The 12984-nt window shown below is 40.5% G+C and overlaps 2 protein-coding genes across 2 annotated transcripts in view; one reads left to right on the plus strand and one right to left on the minus strand.

Moving 5' to 3' along the window:
- The window catches only part of CDC73 (cell division cycle 73), a 130252-nt gene that overhangs the window by 79887 nt on the left and 37381 nt on the right, over positions 1 to 12984 (plus strand). The window lies entirely within an intron of this gene.
- Positions 315 to 7233, minus strand: B3GALT2 (beta-1,3-galactosyltransferase 2). The gene is made up of 2 exons (XM_056867499.1): positions 6725 to 7233; positions 315 to 2053 (listed from the first exon to the last, which is right to left on the minus strand). Exon 2 carries the CDS (start codon positions 1933 to 1935, stop codon positions 667 to 669), a length of 1269 nt encoding a protein of 422 aa, XP_056723477.1. The 5' UTR covers positions 1936 to 2053; positions 6725 to 7233; the 3' UTR covers positions 315 to 666.

The raw sequence follows: 12984 nt of genomic DNA on the forward strand, positions 1-12984 counted from the left end.
TATGCATATTTTGTAGATTGTAGCACTCTAGTTCTGGGCATATTCCCACTGTGTCCAAGTTATTCATATCTATTTTGGCAGCTCAGTAAACACCATGATAAAAATCTAGGGTGGCATCATATGTTGCCAAACATCAACCTCATGCTTCCAATAGCCAAAAATATTGTTCTAATATTTAATTATTAAAGAATAATAGGCAAAGTAGTCTAATCCATAACCATTCTGTAGTTTCTTTATATCAAGATTCTACTTTCTATTTCTGAATCTTAAAATAAAGCATTGGAAATAGTAAAAATTATGTTTCTTTTTTTAAAAAATAAATAAATTTTAGTATGAAATTTGCACAGTTAAATTTTATTGGCACATAAAATAGCAATTGTACCACCAAAGTGTGCATGCTTATTATTGCACATGAAAACAAATATCTTGATACTGTCTTTTTCTTCCCAAATTTCAAAAACCTTTTGGTTAATACTTTCTTCATACTACTTTTTTCAAGAGTTAGATTTTTTTTCTTTTAAATTAAAAAAATAATTTTGAAACATCATTAAGTGCTTGGTCTTAAATAGACTGTCCCTCTTAAGCGCATTTTTCCACTGTACATGCTTTCAGCCATATTTTTTACAAATTGCACATGGAATACTTTTGGGTGGGAAAGGGTCCCTTCTAGTGCAGTTTACGATGGCGGTACTTGCCCGCTTTTTCTTTTGCTGCATTGGCGCAGGCATTGTGCTTATTCTGTTGTAAATGGTTCCAGTATTTGATCAGTTCACTAGGCTGGAACTGATGGGAGGTAATTAGGTGACTGTATTTACAGCTGGAATAAGAGACCCGCCAGTGATTGAAGACAAACTCATTGGGTGGGGGCATTGGGTCAATTCGCAACTTGGCAAGGCAGATGCCCACATATACATCCTCTAAGTGCAAACGTCTTATACTCAATGAGACCTTAAAAATTTTTTCTGCTAAATCTCCAGAAAACACATAGCCAGTCCCAGAGCAGAAGACAGGGTAGCGTTCACTCGGGTACAGATCAGGTGGCATGTACCACTTGCTGTCTTTGTTCCGATTGGGTGCATACCCTCTCATTAGATAGCCTGTGAAGTATTTGTGCCTGGGAGACAATTCTGGCTTCAAAAGCTTATGTATTAAATACTCTGTATTGACAAACATGTCACTGTCTGTTTTCATAACATATGGAACGTTTGGGCAGTAAGTGGCAACCCAGTTCATCCCCATAAGTGTTTTGATGGTTAAGTTGTAATAAGTGTCTAAATACTCTTGTTGGATAATATCATGATATTGCCTGCTTTCCTCTAGGATAGCTCGCTGAAGGTATCCATTTAGTTTCATACTTAAACCCAGCAAAAAAATCCGAACGATTTGGATCCCAGGCGCCAGGCTCTCATTTCCCCAGGTTTGTCTAATAGCTTGTCGGGCTTCCACTTGGCCTGGTTCTGCAGCTATGAGCAGTATTAGAAATGGACTTTTTTCCTGGCATTTCTCAGGTTCATTGATGATATACTTAAAATGATATGAAGTTGGATGTCCAGTACCTCTTGCGTTATAAATACTCCCATTGGCACTGAGCGTGTTCTCTAAACCAGTAACTCCTTGAGGCGACAGCTCTGTATTGTTGGAATTAGTAATAGTCTGTGGCCTGAGAGTTTGAGGGACTGCTTCCTTCCAAATGGTCCTCAAAGAGCTGTGGTTCGTCTCACTTTTTGTTGATCTAAATCCTCGTGTAGTGTAAGCCACAGGGTTTTCTTTGAATCCAGCTCTGCCAGGCAGCCAGTCATGGTGATTGAAAAACAGAAATATAGCAAAAAGGAACACAAGAGAGAGTAGACCAATGAAGTGGGTGCGGAACAGAGTCCGCTTGGTATTCCAGGTCATCTTGGCAAAGCAGCAGTGCCGCCTTCTCCACTGAAGCATGTTGTAAGTATCCAATAATGGGATGTGAGAATGACTGAAGGAAATGCTTTGTTTTTGGATCCACTGCTATTTCTTGGTATTCATCTTCTGTCGTCAGATGGTTAGTGAATTACCAGCTCTGCAAAAGTGACAGAATGCTGAGTGAACAAGCTTTCAAAGTTTGCCTTTTACATTGTTCTATACAACTTGGAGAGAAAACTATATACACACATGGAAAGCCTTGCTGTTAATAAGCACTATAGCACCCTTAATTTTGCAAGGGCTATACGGGCTGCATTTATTTGCACAGCAAAGAAATAATCTTTGTTTGCTGTGGGTAAGCTTGAGGCTTGCCCAAACCAACTAGATAAGTTTGTTGCTGAAAGAGGTTGGTTTAACAAATTTATACCCCACCTTTCCATCCGGAGGAATCCCTGCCTTATAGACCCACATTCTATTAACTGCCTGCCACACTAGAGCTTGTTTGTCTAAATAAAAAGAGGCTAAGGAGCAAGTTGTCACTGTAAAGAAAAAAACTCTGTACCACCTTTTCCCTTCTTGACTTCATAGAACTAGTGCATCTATGTGCAGTGTAATCCTATGCTGAGTAACTGGATTGCACTGTTACTGACTGAGCCCCACACTGATTTCTCATGGGACCCCCAACAGTTGAGTTCCTGATGTTGCTTTTTTTTTTAAAGAGGCTTTACAATGCCAACCTGTCCAAAATGTCCCATATGTTTTTTCCATATGGACTGTGAAAGAACGCCTGCTTGGAACATAAAGATGAGAAAACTACTTGAACGGGACAAACATATAGCAAATGCAGGATGACTATGAGGTTTTTTGGGAAGGGCCAAGTATAAAGGCCTGAATACCAGATGGAAGCTTTATTGGCATTAATTAAAACTGATTTGACATGCAGAAGGTATCATGGCTCACAGTTGGAGGCCCTTTTTGCAAAATGATCATGTATTTGTAGTGGTGCAGACGATGGAAGGTTGATCGTAGCATAGTTCTGTTAGTCACAGTACACTGCTTGGCATGTTTCCATTGGGTCCCTGCTGTGTTCAGAAAGTCAATGAGAAGAAGCACCTGTCAAATTTAATTTTCAGGGTCCAGTTACCTCACTGCAGCATCCTTCAACATTAACAAATGCTAAACACTTTGGTTCACATCAACCTTTTTCTCTGGAACTGGGGGTTTAAAGAACTTCTTTCTTCGCCTGATTTTATTAATTGTCAAATAGCTTTATTTTTGAATGAACTGTTTACTAATAGCTATTGCAGTTTTGTGGAAGTTGAAGCGCATACATCTTATATTAAAACGTTTCCACTCTTGAAAAAGAATACTTTAAGATAGGCAGTTTCCACTTCAGGACACCTTTATGGTTCTTCCATTCATGATCCTGAAACCATGAAGCAGAATATGTATGTGTACTTGGCTGACTTTTTACAAACTACAGAATATAAATCCCAATTTTACAATTCCCCTTTGATACTTGAGAAGGGAGTCAGTGTGGCAGTGTCATGATAGTTCATATTAAAATCTGGTCACATCATCTTACTAATGAGCCTCATTGCATGGTATCAACTTGTAAGGGTTTTTTCCCAATTTGTTCTAGTTTATTTCAAAACAGTAAGATTTTGAACTGGGGGAATCTCATGGGAAGAAGTGTTCTTTTTATGTAAATGTGTACTTTATTAAATTTCTTTGCTTTCTGTCAAAGCCAGTATTTGGGCTAAATCTAAATAATTAGCTAAATAATATTTTACTTTTTCAAAAGAGTAATGTCTTCTTTGGGTAATGACATCTTTTAGTGTAAATCAATGTAATCAAGGCAGTCCCTGAAAATTGACACTTTTGTTTTAAACTATATATGAATGGATTGTGACCTAAACCCTTAAAACAGGCATGTGTGCTGAAATACAAAAAATATATATATACAGTGAAAATGGATAGTATACATATAGCAAAAGTCCAGAATTTGAGAGATTTGGAGATTTAATTGGACGTATACTTTCCAAAGGGCCAAATTGAAGGTGTGTCATACAAAATGGAAACATGCTGCAAATATTTGGATGCCTTGTGTAATTCAGAACAAAAGCTATACTTCATCTTCACTACCACTAGGAGGAGCAGACAGGGGGTTTAGCCCTGAATTGTAGCATGCAGTACATCCTTCTGCAATTTACACAATTACTCCGTTTACATTGAGATCTTCAATACTATTTGCCGTGAAACAATAAATGAGCTGTGAATTTTAAACAGTTTCTCTGGAATAATGAGGCACAAGTGTACCTTTTGGCATTGAGCGGAAGCCTTGGATAATCTGTTTATTGATGTGTGAAAATCAAAGAATAATCTTGATTAAATTACTGACAGAACAAGATGAAATAAATTTAGCAATTTCCAGGTCTAAGTGTGTAGTAGTACATAAAAGATGTGTACAGAGTGGAACATTTCTTTGTTTTGGAAATAAAGCTCATAAATGATATTTTTTAAAAGAAAATTATTAAGTTAACTTTATCCAAGGAATAACTGTTTTTCTAATTCTTTGTTAAATGCAAAATTGGATTAACCATGAAGAACAACTGTTGGTGTGAAAGAGAACCAAGCAATCAAATTCTGTAAATATGTGGTATATTGCACATATCTGTATTGACAGTTTTCTGCACTTACTTTGACCTACTGTACTCTCAATGTGTTGTATGCATACCGAGGATTTATTTGAACAACTACTGAGGCACTTTTATTATTTTTAAAAAATCTTTCTCAAAATCACTGTTAGTTTACGATTTGGGCTGTCATAATGTTGTTGCTGGGGGTGGATATCTTTCATAGCTTAACCAGTGACAGTTTTGTTGTTCCCATGAAAGATTCGGATACTTATTCAGCAAAGTGTCTTAATCACCCCAGTTTTGTACTCTGATCAATGTTTCCCTAATTCTTCAACACAATGTTTTTGTGTTCTTAAAATAAGATGACATATAGTTGAGGGTTATTCTACTGGACCACAAATATTTCTTTTAATACTGCAACATTTGCTGTTTCATTTAGAATCTGAACATGGGTTGAGTAATGTTACTACTTTGTGACTAGTGAATGGGGTTCCTGTGACACTTTGTGCATATACCATGGAATGTTGTACTAAGTTGTGCAGGTCTGTACACTATATGCAACATGTCATTTAAATCCAGGTTAGGAGTCTGTCAGAACTGTGTTCAGCTCCCCCTCTCCATGTTTGCATGGAAGTGCTTTCTGCTCAGATATGGGCCTGTTGGGCTCTTGGCCTATATTTAGAAGAGAACTTACATGCCTAATGCCTCATTAGGTTTCAGTTTCTCAGGCTCACTGTAGTATACTAATAATGACACTACTTGGTTGTGGTCATTGGCTTGTGCGTTCCAGTTCATATTTCCCTTCATTCTTGGGAGGCAGCTGCTCCCTAGAAGGGAAAGGCTAAATAGGAAAACATAACATCTGGTGTACTAGGTCTGATAAATTGTATACCCATACCACACAGGGCCCAATATCTACCTTGACATATGCATTAATCCTTTACCCAAAAGGGGAGGTGTACATTTAAAAATCCTAGCAGCTCCAGTAAAAAAAATCTCTGAATTTGACAGTATTTATATTTGAAAGACTGTTTTTTTACAGAGAGAGGTAAGTATCAGAAGTATTAGCATGCTTTTTAAAGTTTTGTGTCAAATATAAATGTATTTTGCTTTAATTTTTATTACACTTGTCTAAAGGCATTCTTTTAAAAGCAGGCGCTCTCTCCACATGTATACTAGTTTTACTTCATGTTGGTTTTGCCCGAAGCAGGTAAAACACATTTATATTTAATTGCTTTAATGATTTAGCATTGTTTGTTGGGTTGCTCTTTGAAGAGAAGTACTTGGGCATTAAAAAACGATTAAGCTGCTACAGATTTGGGTCTTAAAATTTTAGTGCAGATAAGTAACCTGAATTCCTTGTCAGTTTTCTTCATCAGTATGCATTCTAAACCAGGCTAGGAAGCTTAAATGATTGGAAACAAAGGCAGTTTAATTGTAGTGGCTGCTTTTTAATGGCTAAACAAGACAAACATCACACACTAGACAGAATTTAGGATGGCATGGTATACACCCTGGCTTGAAGGAAAAAGAATATTGAAGGTTCTTTCTGGGTTGCTGGCAGATATTACTTGTAGTATCTCAGTAATTTCAAGGTTGGTCCTGGGAGCTCAAATCACTATAGTCGAAGCTCTTGTGGAGGGTGTGTGTCAGATTTGGTGTAGCTGATGATATGAATCAGATGATACTTTGCTTGTGTGTTAGAGGTTAAGCGGGGTAGCAAATGCAGAAAAGGACTGAAGGTGGTATTGAACTGACAATCGGACTGCCTAATCTGCTTTGATGATTCTCAACATCATAGCTGGTTTTACCACCATTTTAAGGGTACGTTAGGTAAGGATTGGTGAATCTGACCTAGTTTGATTAGCTGATTTTGCCTGAAAAGCAAGAAGATGTAAAGTTGAACATCTCAGGACTCTACTAGTGCTACAGCTAGATTATTCACCTTAATCCCTTTTCTTCTCCCCCACCCCCAGTCCTTTCCCAGTCCTCCCTAGCCTTCACATTTGACTGAAAGTAACAGATTTCTTAAGTCTAAAGGCAGTGGTATCTTCTCAGCAAAGCAAAAACAAAAGCCCTCCTGGATCATCCCCCCCTCCCATTAATGGAAGCTTCCAGTTTTTGTAAGTGGGGGATAACGATGTTACCGGCAAATGCAGTTGAATGAAATATACAATGATCTGACATACCTTACTTGATCAGGCCATTTCTGGCAAGAGGATTGTACCCACTGCAAGTAGTTTTGGCATGCCATCCCTTCAGCCAAAAAGATGCTATCGACCATGCGCACATCTCCCTCCCAGCAGCCTGCTGCCTGCGACTGCTTTTCACCGTATCCAGTGTGTCCATCTGTATGCTTCCTGCTCCGCTCCCTTCCCTGCTCACCAGGGTGTTTGTCTTGATTTCTCCCCGGTCATCCTTCAAGCAACAGAAGCAGCACTTCTCGCTTCCGTTCTGACTGGCATTGTCTGCTGCTGACAACAGAAGCATTGAAGCTTTTACAGTTGGTGTTTCCCTTGTTGGACAATGCAGTGCTGTGTTCTCTTTTCAGTATCCATATTTCTAGTGGCGATGCCAGGCAAAGCAGCAGGAGCTAGAATCTGGAGCTGTTCACTTGCATTCGATAACGGGCTTTACTTCTCTCACTTCATTGTTGCTAGGCAGTAACCAAAAGGGTGTCTTCTTCTTCTTCTTTTTTTTAAAGGCTTTTAGCTGAGGGTTTTGGTCGGCAAAATCCAATCCATAGCTTCTCAGCCGCTGCACAGGCAGGCAGCAGTTTAAATGTGGGCTTTGACAGATGCTGTCTTCTGACAGAGCAGAATTTCACGTCATTGCTTGGCTGAGTCCCACGTGATAGTTTGCATTCATTTGGACTAAATTCTAAAGCAGCCAGAGAGAGCTTGGAGCTTTTGCTTCTGTTCAATAGAGGATACAGAATCCAGTGCAGTGCTGGATGAATAAAATGAGAATGAGGTTGTTGTGGTATGGCTCAAATTAATGAGTGTATCTTTCCCCAATTGCCTTCCTTTATCTTTAGTACTTTAATTTAGCACCCTTTAAATGCTTTTTTAAACACTGGATGTTATCTTAATTCAAGCACATCTGTCCATTGCATAAGTACTACAAGCTATTAAATATGTTGGCTTACAGCACTCCAAAGAAACTGTGTCTTTAGACTTGTGCAACCTTTAAAAGAAGTGAATGTACCTGAAGTGGACTCTGGCTCATGAAAGCTTGTCATCAGAAACCTGTTAGTCTGTAACGTGTGCCAGATAGAGGTTTTATCTGGCCAAGGGGCCGCAAATAAACTAAGATACATGGACTAAAATGGTCTTACCAACAAAGGTTTACAGTCTTAAGTCACTTAAAAAAATAAAAATAATAAAATAAATAACATTCAAGTTACATCTACCATTTGGACTAAGAGACTACTCTGTGGCAACGAATTTTCATTGCAGCCGTACAAAATTTTGCTACCTGAGAGGTGATTGAGGGATTATCTCCTTGTAGGAGCTTTTCTATCTTTTCTCTTTCCCTGTTGCGTCCCATTCTAAGTATGAAGGGCTCAATAAACTTAGAACGGGGTGTAGTGTAAAAATTACAATTCAGGAGAAGTAACGTGTGTCATGAAACTCTTCAAAATTAAATCAGATCCTACCTGCCTCAATTGTATGTACTGTGCATTTTATGATATTGGACAAGTCCAAACCGTTTTATTTGGCTCGATGTCCCATGATTTGGAGGATTTTCATGCATTTGATACCACACAATTCAGCACCACAAAATCCGATCTTCCAGATACATCCATCTTACTACATGCCCTTCTTGCTCTGCTTTCTTTTCCAGAAACCTCTCATGTCAAAGCTTATGAAGTCCATATGCATACAATGTATGATGGTTTGGGAGATCATAATCTGAAGAACCAGTTATTGATTCTGTTTTGGTTGTAAGCAAACAGTCATCTAAACACATATTGGTCACTGTTGACATTATAGTGTGTGTGTGTGTGTGTGTTTATTTTACTATTTAAATTTGGTTAACTTTTCCACTCAGGCTTTAAAAAATGTTATTCAAATGAGTGCCACATAACTTTCTGTGGAACGGAGTTTAAGCTGATGACTTGTGCATCTGCCTGATGTTCTCCATGTCTGTGCGTTCATGAACAGGGAACATAAGCATAAAGGTTGGCGCTAGATCACCACCTGTGAAGTCTACATTACAACAGAGGGAGACAAATTTAATTAGGGAGGATGGTAGGGGATACAGAGGCTGGCAACGGTCACTCTCAAATGGCAAGGAAAGCCAACGAGTCCTGAGAGTACTGTAGTCTGTGAGGAAAGGGTCCCGGTCATACACCCATCATGTCACTAGAGGAGAAGATGGAAAGCTAAGGGAACCCGTGTCTCCACCATTCCCCCATTTGTTCTCTATTTTAGAGATTCTCTTTCTTCCCTTTTGAACCCCCTGCTCTAGTTTGATTTTTCTATCTAGTTACCCAGTACGAACACCGAGGGCCTTTTTCTCCTCAACCCAGTGAACCATCTACTTGTTGCTTTTTAAAATAAAAGCTGAGATATTTCTGGATTCCTATCTAGCTGCCATAGAAATTGAGAGACCACTTCAATACTTGGAGATAGAGTTTTTGAGTTCCTGTGAGCGGGAATGTGGGGTTGATAGGCTCTTTTGCTCCCTTTCATATGCTATAGCATACCATATTTTTCGCTCCAGAAGACACACTTTTTTCTTCCTCAAAAGTGAGGGGAAATGTCTGTGTGTCTTATGGAGTGAATGTGCGTCCTAGCCCGGTCCATCCAGGACTCCCAGAGCCGGGGGGAGGGACCCCCTCCCTCCAGCCGGCTGGGCACGCCGTAACAACGCAAGCTGGCTTTCCCCACCCTGATGGCCAGCTGGGAGGCGGGCGGGGCGCACAGAGCCGGCTGGGCCGGCGTGAGCCGGTTTTCCCCACCCCGATGGCCACCTGGGAGGCGGGCGGGGCGCACAGAGCTGGGCGCGTTGGGAATTCGCGAACCGGCGTTCCCTGCTCCGACGGCCAGCTGGGAGGCGGGCGGGGCGCACAGAGCTGGGTGTATTGGGATGGCACGCTGGGAGGTGGGCGGGGCGCACAGAGCTGGGCGCGTCGGGAGTGCGCGAGCCGGCGTTCCCCGGCCCGACGGCCAGCTGGGAGGCAGGCGGGCCCGCACAGAGCCCGTTGGGACGGCGCGAGCCAGCGTTTCCCCGATCCGACGGCCAGCTGGGGGGGTGTGTCATATGGTCAGGTGCGTCTTATGGAGCAAAAAATACGGTAAGCAAGAAGCATGCATGTGTTGGATTGCATCCTACCTACCGGTTTCTCCTGGCACAAGAGGGGAAAGGAGTGATCTAATATGATCCAGCCCATCCACCCCCACCCCCCCACACACACGTACACCGCAGTCCCTTGTAATCACCTGATCCCCCCTACTTCAATTCCTGGCCATCATGATTTTATCCATATGGGTCCCCTGACCTTTGGCATAATATTTTCACAGGTAAAAAGGGTGAATGGGGTGAAGCGAGGGGAAGTACAGTAAAAAAAATCTTCCAGCAGTAGAAATCTGGTAGGATACCACCCAGTTGTAAGCTTGCAATGTTGTTGTTGTTATCGTTAGCCCTCCTTCTATCTGTCTGTGAGGTAGCTTACAACAGTAAGAATTCTAAAAGCAGTAAAAAAAAAAAGATGAAAGTATAAAAATGGCAACAAAACCAGAAAAAAGATAATGTTTAAAAACTTTCATATGTGGGCTAGAACAGCCACTATAAAACCAGGAAACCCCACTAAAAGAAACATGGGAAACGAGGACGATCTGGAGTATGAGGAATAAAACCCTGCATATGAGCGCAATTCTGTAAGGACTGGGAAAATTAAAACCTGTCTTCCCATAAAGAATTAAAATGTAAGTTCAGTACCTGGCAAGCTTCTGTGCAAGGAAGATGTTTCAGTGCTCAGGCACCACTATAGAAAATGCCTGATCTCTGATGCCCACCAGCCTATGAAAATGAGGGAGCACAGAAGAGGGCCTCTGAAAATCTTAACTGGTAGACAGGCTCAGACAGGATACCGTCCTATCCATTTTAAGAACACTTCATTCAAGTGACATTAGGGTCATGTATATCCAAGCAGAGTTATACTTAAAAAAAAAACACTAGATGTTATTTAACAGTGATCTTGTTTATTGTAAAAATATGAAATTAAGGATTACTGTTGTTTTATAGTAGAACATATATGACTGGGGCCTACAGTAATCATCTCTAGTATTGATTCTTATGGAGCCTTATTTGGAACACATACTTTAATCATAAACATTTTAATTCAACTCAAAACCTCCTGGAAGAATGAAAAACATACTTAGTTTTAACATCTCATTATCTTAACTGCTGTATCAGCATAAAATATGTGTTAAATGAAGGCATTCCTCATTTTAGGATGTTAGACCTAGTGTTGTCAATGTGCAGTGCCTCATCCCCCTTCCACCTTAATTGGTCTCTTAGTGCAATATTCTTTTAGTGAAATTCTTCATTAATAAACTCTCACAATGAGGAGTGTTGAAATGGATGTTGCAGAGAGGAGGGGAAAACTGCCAAAGTTGATAATGATCTTAAATAAACATGAGGGTTAAAATATATTTTCCACTTTTAAACAATCCTGTCAACAAATGAAAGCTATCTTGACACTATGTATGTTAAAATATATATGATTGAAGAATTGAATCATATTTTCCATCAAATAGAGTGGATTGCAATGACTGTTTCTGGAAGAAATATGGTATAACCTTGAGGTGATATCTAAATAAGAATCAGTGTTTAAAGAAGCTATGTACATTGATTATAATCTACTGGGATTCTTATTTTAAGACTGAGAAAGGATGTCTTCTCAAGTTTACCAGCAGATTATATGAAAAGCATGACAGATGGATACATATTATAGCTTGCTTTGTGTTTTAAAATTGCAGGCTGATGGTTTTGCATGCATGAATGTAGACAATGACACAAAATCCAAGTTTTTTCCTGCATTACCATGGATTACTATGACTACTAAAATGTGTTTAGAAAAAGCATATCCCTTGCATTTGAGCAGTTCTTAGATACTGTTTCCTGTCAAGGTTAATCAGAGGGGAAGGCAGGTGAGCCATTTGGCCAGGGCCTCAAGCTCAGAGGTGGTTGCAAGTTTAGACAAATAAGTGCATAAGCATTGTACCGCCCCTCCCCCCAGCTCAGCCAGCCTCTCTAGAAGAATACCATGGTCAATGGTATCGAATGCCACAGAGTTCTAGGAGATTCAACAGGGACACTATCCCAGGAAAGATAATCCATTAGGTCGACCAAGGCCATTTCTATCCCAAACAAGCCTGAATCCAGATTGGGTCTAGATAACCCTTTTTCCTCCAAAACCACCTGAAGCTGCATGACTACCACCCTTTTCAAGCACTATGCCCAAAAAGGGAATGTTGGCCACTAGGCTGCAGTTGCTCAGGTAAGTGCGGGATCAAGGTGTAAGTAAATAAATCTAGGAATGCCTTCTTCAGGAGAGGTCACCCAACCACCTCTTTCAAGGCAGCAGGAACTACACCGTCCTGCAAAGAAACGTTTATTGCCTCTCAGACCCATTCGACCTACCCAGCCTGTCTCAGTATCAATAGCCACAAAGGGCAAGTGTAGATGTGGTGGACCACACACTTCTGAGAAGCTTGTCTACTTCATCAGGCCTCGCCAACTGAAAGTCATCTATACACTAGGACCAGACTGCATTCCAGTGGTATCCAGAGATTGATCTGTACCAAACGTGAAATCTAGGTCATGATGGATGAAAATGATTTTATCCACAAAATGCATCAGAGCAGACTGGTATGTTTTCTTGGTCTACATTTTCAGGATCCCGGGTAAGAGCCCCTTCACAACCTTGTAAGGCTGCGCTTGGATGGCATTGTGCAGACACAGTGGTGGCAGAGAAGTGAGCTCACTTTGCCACTGTAACTGTCATGGTAATGTGCTCTCACCTGTGCCCTGTCACATCCACTTTTAATACACTTAAGCATGTTTTTTGGAGTTGGGGCCTTCACTTTCTCAGCCAGGAGCAGGAGAACATCTACAGTGTTCCGTTTCCTTCCATTCACTGTCTTGCTTCTGAGGAGACAGTCTGTCTTCTCTAGAGCAGCTTCTGTAACACAACAGTCATGTCAAAGAAACAGGAAAGAAGATCATGTTTTTCCATTTTGAGCCTGAGCATAGTTCAGCAATGTTAAAAAGTAAAAGGAAGCCTGACCAGCACCATGTTTCATGGAAACAATTCTGTATCTATGAAGGGCTATGGCAGTTTTAAGCATATTTTAGGATTTAAAATCTAAGTAACTGCTACTGCATTTAACAGTGCAAATATAACATTTTGGAGACACTGAACTGGGTGGAAAGGCAG

This window comes from Euleptes europaea, chromosome 2, assembly GCF_029931775.1.
Source record: "Euleptes europaea isolate rEulEur1 chromosome 2, rEulEur1.hap1, whole genome shotgun sequence".
Classification (NCBI taxonomy): domain Eukaryota; kingdom Metazoa; phylum Chordata; class Lepidosauria; order Squamata; family Sphaerodactylidae; genus Euleptes; species Euleptes europaea.

Coding starts and splice junctions, on each gene's coding strand:
- B3GALT2 (XM_056867499.1), bottom strand. CDS start 1,935: ATGCTTCAGTGGAGAAGGCGGCACTGCTGCTTTGCCAAGATGACCTGG.